Consider the following 15,705-nt stretch of genomic DNA (forward strand, 5'->3'; position numbering starts at 1 on the left):
TTTAAACTGGACTTCGGTAGCGAGTACTGCTCTTTAAGATAATACCTGGGGAGAGTTGTTTGGGTGACAGGGTGTTTTAAACTTTTCTTTCCCCTTGCTTCTTTCTTGTGTCGTTACTTGGGCCTTTTCATCTTCGTTTTTCTTGCCTTCCATTGGAGATGGAGCATTTGCCACCGGTTTGGCAGATGTTGAGGCGAGACAGGTGTGTGTATTTATGCTGCATTTATGTATTGACCCCTTCCAATAGCTTTCATTGTTTCGAGTTCCTTTTAGAGCTCAGCATCTCTGAGACTCTAGGTTATGCAGGATAAAGGAAATTCCTTTTCAGGGAAAACAGGGGAATTAAATCATCTCTTGGTATAATCCTTATCACAGTCCAAAGGATCCCAAGCTTTGGCCGTTTATGGAAATTTGAACATTGATAGGTGATACTAAGAATTTATTCTTAATGTTGGGGATTTGAATAATCCTGCGGGAGTGGTGGTGGGTATAGATGGTGGGTGGTGGGTATAGACGAAACAAGATTTGCCATGAGTATTAAGCAATGGGTAACTGGGGGTACATTATATCACTACTGTCAAAGTTTAATCATCTGGGGATCTTGTTAAAATGCAGGTTCTGATTCAGTAGGTCTGGGTTGGGGTCCAAGATTCTGCATTTCTAACAAGCTCCCAGCTGATGCTGATGCAGCTTGTCCTGAGACCATACTTTGAGTAGCAAAACATTATGGCATGCTCTTCTCTATTTTTGAAATTTTCTACACACACAAAAAAATGTTCAAAATAACTTGGAAGCTCTTTGAATGCAGGCTCTTTAAAATGATGAATCAATAAGTAGAGAGTGGGGCCTAGGAATTATCAAGGCGCTACTCATGCTGATGGTTTGCAAATCACATTCTGAGAAACAAATCAGCAATGCAACAGTTCAGCCACAAACACAACCTTTATCCGGTGTCCACATCTTGGTGGTGGTAGTTGCTAAGAAGTACAGCATAGTCAGCTGGGTTTTATCCTAATACCCTTTTCATATGGAGAATCTGCTTCCCCAGAAAGGAGGTATGTGAAGAGTCTTTGTTCTCTGGGATTGAGATGGTGAGTGTGGGAGTCAGCACAGAGCCCTGCCATGCTAGGTGAGTTTGAAAAACAGACTAGGGGTTAAGGGAGTGTGTGTGGGATGAGTTGGTTTTTAGTTTGAAAACCATAATCACACTTCATGGGACCATTGTATACTTCCCCTGCAGGTGGGAGGTAGAGACAGATGAAGTTGTTCTACAGCGGCGGCAAAAACAGATAGATTATGGCAAGCGCACACCTGGTTACCAGTGTTTCCTGCAGCAGGTCCCCAAGTGAGTGCAGTTGTGCGGGGTCACAACAAGCATGTCAGCTAAGTGGCTTTGGTTCAATGTAGGGTGATGGAAAGATATTAGAATATGAATGCTCTCACAAAGTCTCATCATTACTAAAACTAAGTCTCCTGAAATGTAGCCCCCTAAATAAATTTTCAAGACTTTTTTTTTTTTCGAATGGAACAAATCCTACTTGGCCCATGAGACTTTCAAAAGCTCAATCCATGTTTGCTAATGAAGTTTTTCTTTCCAACCATTTTTACCTCATACCGCCAGCTGACTTCACTAATTACAACATACTTGCCTAATTACATGTAAGTTTCCATGCATACATGCAAACTAAATGTGTAAAGAGGTAGTATGTATTTCAAAGGGATGTCAGATACTGTCTTTTATATCTATCTTGACTTCTGAGGGAGTTGGAATATCTAAATTACCCTTGCCAGAAGAATATTAGGAATTTAGGAAGTTTGGTGCTTAATCCCAACTGAAGATTTATTTTTTCTATTGAATTGCGGGCATTGATCCTACCTGACTCTTAAGAAACCCCTAATGAGTCTCCTGATTCACTGTGATAAACTGACCTGTGCCCCTTCCCCCTGACCTGAGTCTGACACATATCTGTCATTGCCAGGGCAAAGCGACAGCCAGGACTTCACCCTCAAACACCAAATAAGAACAGGAGGTACAGCCGTCGCTCGTGGGATGCCCAAATCAGGCAGTGGAGAAGAGCTCTACATTCTTGGGACCCCCCCAGCCAGCCTCTGCAGGGCAGGGAGGCTGAGGGGTGAGTGCATTATTCTTGGTTTCTTGTTTGAGTGGTGGACTGAGCCCCACCTCTCCTTACTTTGCAGGGGTTTAGCTTTTAATGGCTGAAAAGGGAGAGTCTGAATGAGGTGCATGTTCCTCTGACTCTGCTGCATTCCTAGGCAGGGGATGGAGCATCTCTTAGAGCCAATGGGTTCCACCCCTTTGGATGACCTTTTGGATGACTGGTTCCAGGCCCTGGAACCCTCACCGAATCTGGATGGAGACCAGAAGGGAGCCCAGGTAGTCTTCTATCCACCTATCTTCTACCTGTCTTCTAAATCCCACTGGTGCACTGTTAGAGATGGAGTCTGGCCTATGAGGTGACAATTAGCATGGGGTTCAAGGTAGTAGTCCAAGAATGAAAGAAGGAAAATGGGGCAGCAAGAAAAAATAGGACATGAATAAAAAACTCTGAGAACTAAAGGTGGCAAAAGGAGATTTAATTATAGTTAGTAATGGCAGGGAAGTTGGGCTGCACTGGGGGCTATCTTATACTTGATGAAAGGGGTATAATCTTCCTTGGAATTGAGGCCTGAAACCTGACATGGAGGATTTGGGTGTTTGTTTTTTTCAAGTGTCTCATTTTATAAATGTTTTGCATATGAGCCAATGCTAACTTCTTATTCTCAATCATTGAACTTTATTAAAGCATTGTTAATAATAAAAGGAGGATAATAAATAACAAAATTATAAAAGGATAATAAATAATAAAAAAAGGAGGATCATCAAGTGGTGAAGACCAAGGACTTTAAAGCATCAAGGACTGGTCTGTAATATTACCTTTGCCTACCAGATGGGCAGTCACTTAATCTCTCCAACCATTTCATCTGTCAAATAGAGACATTTGCTCATTTCATGATTCTAAGCAAAAATGAGAATACTTTTTTAAAGTATGTAGCACGGTGTCTGGTACATAATAAGTGCTCCACAACAGTAATTACTGGAAACCATGTCTCCTATACTTCATGGCCTTGTTCCCTCTTTTGCCAAGGGGAAATGTGCAGGGCAAGGGAATATGCAGTGCATCTATCTTCCCTCCACCCCTGTTTTCTTGATAAATCTCACTTTCTCTTCACTCTTCTTTTTCAGTTTGCAGACTTGGTGGCTCCTGCCTACTCCCTTCCCTGGCTCTGTGAGGAAGATCCCCACCACTGGTGCTACTTTGTAGCTGATCAGTTACATATCTGTCCTAGACTTGAGTGGGGCACCAAATATTTACAGAAAACAGACGTCTTTCAAGGGACTTGTTGCTAGGTTGTAATAGTGTAATAGTTGGAATAGTGAAGATTATTTGCATTACTGCTACTTCCCAATCGATTAAAAAAGAAATCTAAAACTGCTGTACAAAAAGATGGCAACACGAAGGCATTGTTTAAAGCCTCTTTTTCTTTTTGCCTTTCTTTCTAAACCTTTTTTGATAGCTGAGACTCAAATTTACATGAAAGTCAGGAAGCATTTAGCTGTTCCTCAGCCTCTTCCCTACTAACGTCTACATGCAGTCTTTTCGAAAAAAGACTTAAACTTTGGCTGAGGTGGGAGGTGGTGGTAGTGGTGGAGATTTAATAAAAAGGGTGGTATCCTGTTCCTAAAGAGGAAATATACGGACATGAACATCTTTTCTCCAGCTGCCTGTTTCCTCCCTCCCTGTCTTAAGTGGTCCAGCTGTAACCACCATACTCCTCCTTCCCTCCCCCCCAACCCACCCCCGCAAGCAACTGAACCGCCTATGATGTCATAATCACAACCCCATTACCTCATCCTGCTCGGGGGTGGGGGTGCGTAGAGGAAGGAAGAGTAGTGGACAGCCCTGGGCCCTCCGCAGCTTCACAAAGTGTTTTGGGTGAGGGCTAATTACAAAACCAATTTGGAACGGCCGCGCAACCGTTGCAAGTCCTGGGTTTATAAGGTTCGAGGCGATCCGGCAGCTTGAAGAGGGGCTCCTGGGACTCGGAGCAGGCCCTAATCGACTCTTGGACTACATTTCCCAGAAGCCTTCACGCCGCGGACGGGTCCTCTGCTGGCGGAAGGGGGATTCCTTCTCCGAAGCAGCCCTAGAGGGCGGGACAGGAGAGCAGGTAAGAGGAACTTCGGCTAATTCTGTTACGCGGCTCAAATCGAGTAGAGGGCTGTACTTATGCCAGTGTTGGAATGGAGGGTGAGGGGGATGGCTTTGTTTACCTTCGTCCAACACGGCCTCCCCCGCGGGTTTCGAGATGTGCCGCCAACTGGGTCCGTCCACCTTCTGCGGTATTTTGGAGGGGGTGACTCGATGGTGAGGAAATCACCTTCATCCCTAAATCAAAGAACCTGTCTCATTCCCGACAGTACTTTCCAAAATAGACTTTGGGAGAGAAACGGCGCAAGGCTCGAGCCTCCGCGGGCGGTTCAGGAGGATTCCGCGAACCAGAGCGATCTCCCTACTCTCCTTAGGGGCCCTTTGGTTCGCGCCGGCGCCTTTTAAGGGCACCGTGGGGCGAACGGAGCGCTCAGAGCTGCTCCGGCCGCGGCCCTGGGAGCTGGAGGAGCCGCGGTAGGTGGCGAGGGCAGGTGGCGCTGGGCCCTCGGGGCGGGCACCTCGGCCGTCCCTCCCTCCTTCCCTCTTTCCCTTCCCCCAGCCCGGCCGCGAGCGCCTCACGGCCTCTCTGGACGCCTCCGCGGGGAGAGCACGGGACCCGGTGGGGGAGGGGTTGGCGGAGTGCTAAGTCCCAGACCCTCTTCATCCCTAGCGTCCTGAGTTCGCTTCCCGCGGCCAGGTGATGGAAGCTGATATGGGAGGAGGCGATCGACAGCCCCCCTGAGCGAGCCCTTGTGCCCCCCTAGGGGCCAGCGGACGCCCCATGCCCCACCCCGCAGGGACAGGCAGGGCAACCGAGGGAGAGGTTGAAGACTGGAGGGGGGCCTAGCCTTTTGCTTCTTCATCGGGGTGGGGGGAGGGGTGCTCCCCACTTGTCACCCCTATCCCCGCCAGAGCCATATGGAAGAAGGAACAGTCAGATCCTCACTTAAATGTTCATGCACCTCCCTGCCTTCCTCATGTTTTTCTTCAGTCTCCCCCAGAGGTGTGGGCCTGGGACCTGGGGGTGGGGTGGGGGGGAAGGTCCCCAGGGGATTTGTGACTCTCTTACCCCTTGGCCTGACTAGATCCTAGGTTCTTCAGTTTTCATCACAACCTCAGCATCCCTGAAACCCGAATGTCAGGGGTTACTGCCATCCAATAAGAGATGGGATGGGGGTCCAGTCTTTATGTTAGGGGGCTGATGGTGGAAGGAAAGCCTGGATTGAGAGTTGGGCCTGGTGGGGTCGTGGGGAGGGCCTAGCGGCCTGCTGCTCTGTGAAGGGCTGAGCCCTGTGCCAGTTGTTAAGCTGAGAAGTTTTAACTTGTTTAGTGAAGGTTCAGGGCTGTCTTTGCCCCTCAGATAAACAAAATGGAAGGGGAAGGAAGGCGGCAAGAGAGGGTTTCTTACACTTTTTTCTATGCCTGCCTGAGAAAGAGGAGGCCCCTCGCGGAGCTGGTTTGCCTTCTTTTGTGTCCTGGTTTGATTCCTTATGGCTTCCGTTCTGTTCCCCCTCTCAGGCTGGCCTGTTTTAGGAAACTCAGGCTGAGAGTATCAGTTGCGTGGTGGTAGTTGCATTGTTCCAATTACCGCCGTGTGTGGCCACATCCCAACAATTAAAATGCAGAAAAACACAAAATCACTCTCTTCACTTGATCCCAGAGAGGGCTGGGAGTTTGCTGTTTGGCCAAATGCCTCATGAAAAGCTTGAAAGAGTTTGCTTCACTCCCTGCTCTTCATGGCTGGTCAGTCTGAGGCCTGTGATCTGTGGGGTAAAAGCCTTCAGTTAGGTTCCCTCTCTAGTTGATCTTTTGGGGGCAGAGTTAAGAAACCAAGAGCAGAAAAGAAGCTTTAGCTTTTCCCCCAAGAACATAGAAGCTGCTGAAGGGAGCTCTCGGGAAGCTGGAACTTCGTTCAGGGTGGTGATAATTATGCGTGAAAATGATAGTTATTTGTAATGATGATTGACTTCTCCCAGACCTTTCTTCCAAAAAAACTCCACATACATCCACATGTATTTCTTTGCTTTTCCTTACCTACCTCTCTCTGAGGTGGGGATGGGGTCAAGATGACTCCCTCTTTTTTTTGCAAAAGTAGAAAGTGATCTGCCTCCAAGGTCACAGAAGAGCCGTTTTGGGCTTCCCTAGGTGTGCAGATGAGGAAAGGTGGCGTCCAGCCAAATAGATAAACCCAATTGCCTTCTTCAGCTTAATATCATCACTTGTGGCATTCTTAGCCTGTGTAGAGCAACAAACAGGAGGGTTTGAGAAACAGCAGTCTTTGTGGAGTCTTGATTTGTACAGGCTAGATTGTATGCTTTTTACATTTTGGTATTTCATGTTATATGGTACCTGTGACAGGTTAAGACATATTTATTGTGCCCATTTTATATATAGGTTAACTAAGGCCAAGAAAAGTCAAGTGACTTCCCAGAACTGTCACAGCAAATTGGAGCAAGATTTAGATTTCTTGAATGTTTGTTTTATCTACTAGAGAATGCTATATACACCCTCTGATGAGCTGTCTGCCTGCTGGTCATTTCTGGGAATAGGCAGAACCATATGGAAATACTAGGTTAACCTCCTCTCCTCCATTGAGCAAGGCCCCTCAGGCAATTGTGTAGGCTGGAAGCCTGTTCTTTGATAGAATTAGTTTGCTTCTACTGAAATTGACCATGAGAAGGAGTCTCAGTTAATTGTATCCATGGTCTTGAGTCAGATCAGGCTAAAAACTTAGTTGAATGAAGTCATACAGTTGTTAACATCTATAGAGTTGAAATGTAAGTGGAATAATCCTGGTTCCATTTCTGTCTTCTTAGCTTTGTAAGAGAATGTATACAGTATCTGTTAGAAAACAATATAACACGATATACATTCAGGCTAAGGGAGAACATGAAACCTTGTTCACTCTGATTGGTCTAAAGGAAAAAGTCATTCCTACAACCAGTGCTCCACCCTGTTCCCTATTACTATTTGTGTGGTTTAGGAAAAATGTATCTCTCTGTTTCTGATTAGAGGATAAAAGAAAATATTGGGGTAATCAGGATGGAAGTAACCATTTGGGTGTTGTCTCTCACTTGAGCTGTTTTTTGAGCGGTACCGGTAGTCTGGGTAGACAGAACAGAGCATGAACCAGGTTAGGAGTGGCAAATAGGTTTCAACTTGCTTGCTAACTCCAGTTAATTTTACTGGTTAACTGGAGTGCCACGTTCAGAATGTTTCTGAGGCTGTGTTTAGGCTTAGCAGGAAAGAGCTGTGATCAATTAATGATGTCTGCCAGAGGCCTGGCATAGGGATGCTGTGGTATGTGTGCCATGCATTTTCCACCTTTGGGCCAGGTACATCTCTAATATCACTTGGGGCTGGTCCCTCTGTAATTGGCAGACTCAGCAGGCATGACTGGAGAGGGGAGTCCCAATGGTGCTAGAATGGTGCTGCAGTGGCAGAAGACGGCTCACGAGTGAGGTCTGGAAGAACAACAGGGAAGACATCCATCATTTGCTCCAAAGTGTGCAAGTCATATCCTGGGGAGAATCATGATAACCCTGATCACTGAGCAGCTACAGAAGCAGACTCTGGATGAGCTGAAATGCACACGCTTCAGCATCAGTCTGGTAAAAGACCAGTCTTCCTGCTTCTCTACCATCCCCTCCCCCTTTTTTCTGAGGCTGTTTGTTGCTACTACTTTACCCATGTCCTGTGCCGTATGAGTCATGGTACTTGTACTGGAAGAGCCTACTAAAGGCTCAAAACCCAGCCCAAAAGGAAGGGGGCAGGTATTTTTCCACTGATAGAGAAGGGACACCAAAACTTGGGTGGAGAAGGGTATGAGATGTTGGAAGATGTGGATTATTTTACTCACTAACTTTGGGAAGACAACAAGAAGAGAACATTTAGGAGTCCCTAACATCTCTATAGCCCATGAATTACAGGGGTAAGCTGAAAAGGGCTTCCTGGAAATATGTGTCCTGAGCCTGAATCATGATGGATATCCTCTCTCTCTCTTAGCCTCTGCCTGATCATGCAGACATCTCCAACTGTGGGAACCCTTTCCAACTTGTGTCTGGTAAGGCTTTGTATGTGTGTCTGTGTGTATCTACACCTTTCTTTCATTGGTTTCCAGTGACCAGGGCTAGCTAGTCTATCTCCACAACTTTCTTGCCAGGGTTACCTGCTGAGATTCACACTTCTCTCCATTTTCCTGCACCTGCATGGAGGTTATTTGTTTAGTTTGCTCTTATTCTAGCCTTGACAGGACTTTTATAATCTGATTTTTTTTTTAAATAGGTAATACATTCATGTGGTTCAAAAAATTTAAAGGGGCACTTGGGTGGCTCAGTCGGTTAAGTGTTCCACTCTTGATTTCAGCTCAGGTCATGATCTCAGGGTCGTGCCCCTCATTGGAGCTCGCTTAAGATCCTCTCTCTCCTACTCCCTCTGCCCTTCTCCCACACACACTAAAAAAAAAAATTTTTTTAATCTTTATTTATTTTTGAGAGAGACAGAGTGTGAGCTGGGGAGGAACAGAGAGAGAGGGAGACACAGAATCCGAAGCAGGCTCCAGGCTCTGAGCTGTCAGCACAAAGCCCAACGCGGGGCTCGAACTCATGAACCACGAGGTCATGACCTGAGCCGAAGTCGGACACTCAACCAACTGAGCCATCCGGGCACCCCTCAAAAAAAATTTTTGTGAATAACAAATATATTGAAAAAAGTCTCCCTTCTCCATCTAGCTCCCGCCACCTCCCCAAAAGCAGCTCGTGTTATTACTTTGTCTATCCAACTAGAGTTTCTTTATACAAATAGAAGCAAATATAAATGTGTACTTTTTATTCCTGCAAAAGGTTGCATACTATATATATTATTTGGCACTTTTTATTTTTTTAGTTAACTACACTCTAGCTAGATCTTTTGGTATCAGTGTGTTAATTGGAGCGTTTCTTTGTGGGTGGCTAGACAACAAAGGAACATGAATAGTCTTAGGGTTTCCCAAGCCTGGGTTCCATCATCAAAGGCCTTCCCCACTCTGTTTGCCCTCTCTAGGAATAAAAATGATCTCTTACCTGCTCGATTGCCTCTTAATCCTTGGCAGCCCTAACTCTTGTCTGGGTGCTGGTGACATGTAGGAAGGAGAAAGATTAAAGAAGAGCATGGGCCTGCTTTTTACAACCTGGGGCTGGTAGGTATGGAAGCAGAGTAAGGCTAGGTGGAGTGAAGTATGAGCAGGGCACACATGCTTTTTTTTCTCTTGACTGTTTGTGCCTTTGAGAGGGAGTGATACGCAGTATTTGAGACTATTTTTAATTTTAGGTGGTTCCTCATAATGGAGGCAGTATAGTCTAGTGGTAAGAGACCTAGCCTTAGCATCACACAGACCTGGATTTGAATCCTCCTTTGATCATTTCATTCCTACATGACCTAGGACAGGTTACTGGACTTCTCTCATCTGTGAAATGGGGATAATAGTACCTACCTCCTGAGGTTTGGGGAAACCTCACATAAAGTGCTCATTATATTTTGTGGCATATAGTAAGCTCTTAAAAATATATTAGCTTTCATTAATACTATTTTTATTATGAATGCTTTCCAGAAGGTGCTTCCTGGAGGGGCCTGCCCCACTGTTCCTGTACTGAGTTCCAGGACAGCCTCAACCTCAGCTACCACCCCTCGGGCTTGAGCCTGCACCTCAGACCACCTAGCCCGGGAAGTTCCCCACAGGAGCAGCCCCTCTCCCAAGTCCTAAGCCCTGAGCCCCCAGATCCAGAGAAGCTTCCTGTGCCCCCTGCCCCTCCATCCAAGAGGCACTGCCGCTCACTCTCAGTGCCCGTGGACCTGTCTCGCTGGCAGCCGGTGTGGCGGCCCGCCCCCTCCAAGCTGTGGACTCCCATCAAGCACCGGGGCAGTGGTGGAGGGGGTGGGCCGCAGGTGCCTCACCAGAGCCCCCCAAAGCGGGTCTCCAGCCTCAGGTTCCTCCAAGCTCCCAGTGCCTCTTCTCAATGTGCCCCGGCCCACAGACCCTACAGTCCCCCTTTCTTCAGCCTGGCTCTGGCCCAAGATTCCTCTCGACCCTGTGCCACCTCCCCCCAGAGTGTCTCCTGGGAGAGTGATGCTGAGTCCCTGTCACCTTGCCCACCCCAGCGTCGCTTCTCCTTGTCACCTAGCCTGGGCCCGCAGGCAAGCCGCTTCTTGCCCTCTGCCCGGAGCTCCCCTGCATCCTCCCCAGAGCTGCCCTGGCGACCTCGAGGCCTCCGCAATCTTCCCCGAAGCCGCTCACAACCCTGTGATCTGGATGCTCGCAAAGCTGGAGTCAAACGGCGCCATGAGGAGGACCCCCGGCGGCTGCGGCCTTCTTTAGACTTTGACAAGATGAATCAGGTGGGACCAGCAGGACTAGGGAAACTTGGTTGGGAGGAGGGAGACTCTGTTCCATTTTTACTTCGAAGTGTCCCCTAGTTCCATGCACTCCTTACAGGTTCTTTTCTGTCTGAGCTTCTGCTAGTGTGATTCACCATCCTAGTTGTCCGGGACTGTACCTACTTTAGGACTCAGTGTCCCATGTCGTGTGTAACTCCTTGGGCCTGGAGGTTCTAGAGAAATTGAGGGCAGACCCATGGTAAATCTTCCAATAGGGATTCCTGATTGTTCTGCTAAAGGTGCTTTCCCTCCTCTTCTGAGGATGCATAAGCCTCAAAAGTCACATCATCAGTGCCCTACCCTTTCTTGACCTCTAGACTGATTTTGCCACTCTCCGTCAGTGCTTCCGCTGGGTGTGTGAGGGCTTCAGCAAAACGGGTTGCTGCCTTATTCATCTGTTCAGCAAATGAATTTTGACTTCCCAGTGTGAGTGCAGCTATTATATGCACTTGTCCACTTTTTTCACACTCTTCCTACTAGTCCATTGGGTCACAAACCCCTTTGAGAATTTGCTTATTCAGAGTCATTCCTCCAACCAGTCAGCAAATGTTACTGAATACCTGCTATGTACTGGGCTGTGACTAGGCACTTGCAATATTGTTGTGAGACACCCAGATAAGATTCTTGCCCACATGAAGCTTGTAAGTGAGCTCTTAATCTTGAACCCAACAGAAACTATGGGCTCTTTGCTCAAAGAACTGTGCCTGCATACTAAATTTTCTAAATGTTACCAGGGAGTTCACCCACATCATGCCTAGGACTCATACCTGTAGGGGTAACCAAGAGGGATACTTTGAAATATAGCTTGGACCAGGGTTCTGTGGGAGTTGATATCTTTCTGCATTCTTAACTTTGTTGTTTGTTTGACAGAAACCATACTCAGGAGGTCTCTGTCTCCAAGAAACAGCCCGGGAAGGCAGCAGCATCTCTCCACCGTGGTTCATGGCCTGTAGCCCCCCACCCCTCTCTGCTTCCTGCAGCCCCATTGGGGGTTCCTCCCAGGTGCTCAGTGAAAGCGAAGAGGAGGAGGAGGGGGCCGTGCGGTGGGGGCGGCAGGCACTGAGAAAGCGGACACTGTGCCAGCAGGACTTTGGGGACCTGGACTTGAATCTAATTGAGGAGAACTAAAACTGAGAGGCTACTTCCTGGGGCCACACAGACTGATTCTCTATGGCTACTAACAAGTGTCAAGGCCCCAAGGCCAGGGGCCGAGCCTGGGAATGGGGGTGAGTGGAGGGCTCCGACTCAGGGCAGCCGGAAATCTTCTCGCTCCAGGAAGCTCGACCATGCCAACAGACTGGCCGGGACAAGATAAACGGAGCTGGTGGCGGGAGGGACAGCCCCAGAGCAGACCCTTCCCATGGCGGCCCTGAGTGTGAGTATCCCTGCCACCGAAAAAGCAATGGGCAGGGAAGGAAGGGGTCTGCTGACCCCAGCTCGGGGAATTTCACTAGCCCCTTTGCTTCAAAGGGCACTTGTGTCTTAGAATTTGGCCAGGGTGGGGGGTTCATTCAGCCTCCTTGGAGAAATTGTGTGAGAGTGTGCGCGTGCGTGGGAGTGTACTTGGGGAAAGGTGTGTTTGCGTAGCCTTAGGGAAGGAAGGCAGTTGCTCCATAACAGCAGAGCATCATGATACCCCCAGGATCTTGAGTTTGCACGGGATAGCAGGCTTATTCAAGGAGTCAAGAGGAGGGCACCAAGTTTTTCTTTTTTCTAAGTAGCTTGGTTTCAGAGCTGATAATCCATAAGCACTGTTGGCTCTGCAAAGGACTCTCTTTTGGGGGATGGCAGGGTCTTTTAAGTGCTGTGACCTTGGCTAATGGTCTTTGTCTTAGACCCGTCCCCTTCCCTAGTTAGGTCTAATATTAGGGCTGGAGAGGGCTCTCTATGTTGATTCTGAGCTGGCCTTTTTTTCTTATCAGATTGTCTAGGCTATGTACAACCTGCCTCTTTCTCTAAGTAGATGTAAGCACCTGTGGACAACTGAGGCATGGTTGGATGGCTCCATTTTTCTCTTTCCCTCTCTACTGATGGGATTTTTTCCCCTCACATTCTGAGCTTCGAGGGTCAAGAACAAGGAGGAAAGGCCCTGTGTTGGCCCTCATCATCTAAGGCCAACCTGCAGCAGAAGTGGCATTCAGTCCCCAGTAAGCATGGGTAAGCTCGTTCCAGCACTATCTTTTGGAAACAGACTATAGGGAAACCTGTTGTCATTAGATCCAGGTCTAACCTCTTTTCAGACCTGCTTGACAAAGAGGAAGGGGATGTCAGCATTTACTAGTTTGCTTGTCTTCCATTCCTGCCTAGAAATGTTTATTTGCCTCTAATTGGACCTGAGAGACCTCAGGGAGGTTGGGGCTCACTAAGGGGTTGGCTGAGGTTGTGTAAAGCAAAGGCTGTGAGAAGCAGCTGGGAATTTGTTGTTGTTGTTGGATTGAATTTCCTTTTTTTGTTTCTCGCCCATAACTTAAGCCAGGGCAGCAGGTCCCAGTGGCTGCAGGGATGGGTTTAACGACTGTAGGACCCTTGGTAGGGCTGGCACCAGTGAAGATATACTGAAGCAGCCGCCAAATAGCTTGTTAGGCTTTGTCCGGTGGCTTTGGTTAGACCCTGCACGACTGAATTGGACCTGCCCTTCTTGTTTATTGGAGGAATGGCATTCTCTTGGATTTCCAGGGTGTCTTAGGACCCAGTTCCTCATGGCAAGGGGAGAAGACCAAAGTCCACATGGTTTCTTCCTCATGGGATTGAACCTGTCATTTTCTTGGTTTCCCACATGTCACATAGGAACATCACTGACGCTGCAGCCCTCTCACCTCCACTCCAGGGGAGGTGGCCATTTCTTCTTGAGGCTCTGGCCCTCAAAGGTTCTACCCTTCCAGGGCTCTTCCCCTTCTCCTGCTAGTTACCATGTATTACCAGTGAGCTACCAAGTCTGTAGGGGCCTGAGAAAGGCTCTCTGGAGAATCCAGGGAAACTGTGAGCCCAGTAGTTGCCCATCCTTGGTTTCATCCCTCCCTTGGCTCTTCTTCTTTAGGCCATAATTTCCCTGGTGCCAGCTTCTTTTCCTCCTGGGGCATCCTTATGCCTGGGCTCTCTGCTGCATATTGGCTATGCCAGCTTCCAATAGGCCACTAGCAAGACCAGTGGTGTCTCTGTAAGCCCTAAGCTCAAGAAGTGAGGGCAGTGATTCTGCCTCTATCCTGGCTTCCCCAAAGCCCCAGGGTGCCATCCTTAGGGGAGAAGGTCTACAGATAATCATATTTGAATTCTATTACATTAAGATCTGGAAAGTTAAATTAGTTGAAACTGTCATCTTGCTTCCCAATCCGAGCACCCATGACCCTGGGACAAGCCTTTTCAAGAAGTGGTTCATTTTGCTTTACACAGTAGATCTGTTCCAAAAGTTCTGTATAAGCCAAATGCTATTTTGCAATGCATTTGGACTGCCGACCATTAAAAAGCAGCCTGTGTGATTGCTTCTTTTGTAAAGCAAGCAACCTCCCTCTACTTTAGCTGTTTTGACTATTTGGATTTTCACATATTGGGCTTACCCAGAGTGGAGCACACCTATACAGGGCTGTGGTTGACGCTGGGTAGACATCTGCATCTGTGTTGTGTGTGTGGTGTGGCTGACCAGTAGGTGAGTATTCCTGCGTGTGTGAGTGAAGCCACTCCCAGGCTGGTGCTCTCCTCCTGTGCCCGGTGACTGCCCAGTGGCAGCTCCAGCTGCCCTTCACTCCCACCTGCTGCCAAAGTCCCTGTGCTAATGGGATTACAAATACAAAAAGTGGAAAAAAATTTTTTCGTAAACTTTGTTTTATATTAAAAAAATCCATAAGTCTGTGTGTGTTAAACATGAGGTCCTGCCTCTGTGGCTGTGTTTGAAAAAATAAAGTTTTATTAGAATAATTCATTTTCCCAAGCAATCTTGTGTACTACAGTGTCTTCTTCCCTTCTCCACAAAGAAAAGCAAGGAGGAAGCAGGGAGAAGGCCATCTAACTCTAACAGTCCCTTGCTCTAAAACATGGCTGGGCCTTCGCCCCTCGAGGGCAGTATCTGGTCCTAGGCCTTTTGCAGCCACAGCATTAATATCCTGTGGCCCAGCTTGTGATAAGGCCTTGGTTATTTTTGGCAGTCTGATTGGTCTTTGTTTCCCTGATAGTGGTAACTATCTCCTCTACCCTATGGTCAGTCTTCCAATAAGTTGAAGTCAAGTACTAATACATTCTAGCTCCCTGAGAAATGCTTGATAGTCCAGTCAGGAACTTGTCTAGACTGATTTGTAGTCTTTAGGAAGTGGGAAGAAAGCAGTTTGAGAGACTTGACCAGGAATCTTTTTCTTTTTTAAGAGTTTTTACATCTTATGCCCTGGAGAGATGGAGGTTTTAGTCTTGAGAATTCAGATTCCAAAGACCTAGGCAATTACTCCATTCTAAAAATAATGCTTTTGGAAAATTATCCTAACAGCAGAGCTTCTCTTTTGCCCCAGAAGTTGGTATTTTCCATAATGATTTAGTTTGGGATGTTCATGTGCTCAGGGAAGGTGTGTGGCTCACTCTCTTTAGACATTTCTATTCCACCCTTTTCCCTGTGTTAGCATTCTTGCAGTTTGGGTAAAATGTAGTTGCTTAGAGATCCAGGCAGGAGCCTCTGTCCCTAAGGAGTAGCCTTTCTTTACCAGTTGTGGTGCTGACTTGCCAGGCAGCAAGAAGAGTCAAGTTGCTTAGCCTCCGTCCCAGTTTCCTGCTTCAGATTTGTGGCACTCATCATTGAATACCAATGAAGTGTGCAAGAGGACAGGATTGGCTTGATAACCTGGAGCAGGAACCTTTGAGGGGATGAAAATACACTCCATAAATAGTGAGGGTTGTCACCTGCCTCAGAAACCAAGAAGAGGCTTTGAGGAGGGTGGGGCTTTGGCATGTGGTTAAAGAAGTCTCAGTATTACAAGTTTTTTCCTTACTTAACACTGCTGCTGTTTCATTTCACCTACCGTTTGAGCAAGGGTCAAGTTTGAGCATCTCAAATGACTTTTTTTTCTTTCCTGTTCATTTGTTGTTGTTGTTAGATTTTTCTGTT

At 47.4% G+C, this 15,705-nt stretch overlaps 3 protein-coding genes across 6 annotated transcripts in view; 2 read left to right on the top strand and 1 right to left on the bottom strand.

Annotated features, from left to right (window-relative positions):
* Window positions 1–4,113, bottom strand: part of CDC25C (cell division cycle 25C) — a 34,090-nt gene extending 29,977 nt beyond the window's left edge. The window contains exon 1 of one of the 2 annotated variants that reach the window (XM_042936309.1): window positions 3,909–4,113. The gene's annotated coding sequence lies outside the window, so the exon portion shown is untranslated. The remainder of the gene's footprint in view (window positions 1–3,908) is intronic. The other variant, XM_042936259.1, reaches the window with a different exon arrangement.
* LOC122218231 (oocyte-specific histone RNA stem-loop-binding protein 2-like) lies at window positions 27–3,514 on the top strand. Its single transcript, XM_042936386.1, is given in 7 exon segments — window positions 27–202; window positions 1,049–1,129; window positions 1,241–1,345; window positions 1,980–2,132; window positions 2,275–2,395; window positions 3,245–3,327; window positions 3,329–3,514. Coding segments are annotated over 7 exon segments (675 nt in total). The 5' UTR covers window positions 27–158; the 3' UTR covers window positions 3,417–3,514.
* Window positions 4,114–4,141: 28 nt separating the features above from the next.
* Window positions 4,142–14,551, top strand: FAM53C (family with sequence similarity 53 member C). Of its 3 annotated transcripts, XM_042936333.1 has the most exons (6): window positions 4,169–4,230; window positions 4,481–4,685; window positions 7,593–7,822; window positions 8,217–8,274; window positions 9,799–10,583; window positions 11,493–14,551. In XM_042936333.1, the coding sequence occupies exons 3-6, from the start codon at window positions 7,745–7,747 to the stop codon at window positions 11,748–11,750; spliced, it is 1,179 nt and encodes a 392-aa protein (XP_042792267.1). In that variant the 5' UTR covers window positions 4,169–4,230; window positions 4,481–4,685; window positions 7,593–7,744; the 3' UTR covers window positions 11,751–14,551. The 3 variants fall into 3 exon arrangements, with proteins under 3 accessions (XP_042792256.1, XP_042792267.1, XP_042792277.1); XM_042936322.1 differs by lacking the exon at window positions 4,481–4,685 and having other exon boundaries at window positions 4,142–4,230; XM_042936343.1 differs by lacking the exons at window positions 4,169–4,230; window positions 4,481–4,685 and adding an exon at window positions 4,371–4,427.
* Window positions 14,552–15,705: the final 1,154 nt, after the last annotated feature.

Source organism: Panthera leo, chromosome A1 (assembly GCF_018350215.1).
Source record: "Panthera leo isolate Ple1 chromosome A1, P.leo_Ple1_pat1.1, whole genome shotgun sequence".
In the NCBI taxonomy this organism is placed as follows: Eukaryota; Metazoa; Chordata; class Mammalia; order Carnivora; family Felidae; genus Panthera; species Panthera leo.

Excerpts from the sequence above, each read along its gene's own strand:
- FAM53C (XM_042936322.1), top strand. The coding sequence starts at position 7,745 with ATGATAACCCTGATCACTGAGCAGCTACAGAAGCAGACTCTGGATGAG. Across the intron at positions 7,823-8,216 it reads CACGCTTCAGCATCAGTCTG|CCTCTGCCTGATCATGCAGA; the intron begins GTAAAAGACCAG and ends TCTCTCTCTTAG. Across the intron at positions 8,275-9,798 it reads CCCTTTCCAACTTGTGTCTG|AAGGTGCTTCCTGGAGGGGC; the intron begins GTAAGGCTTTGT and ends AATGCTTTCCAG.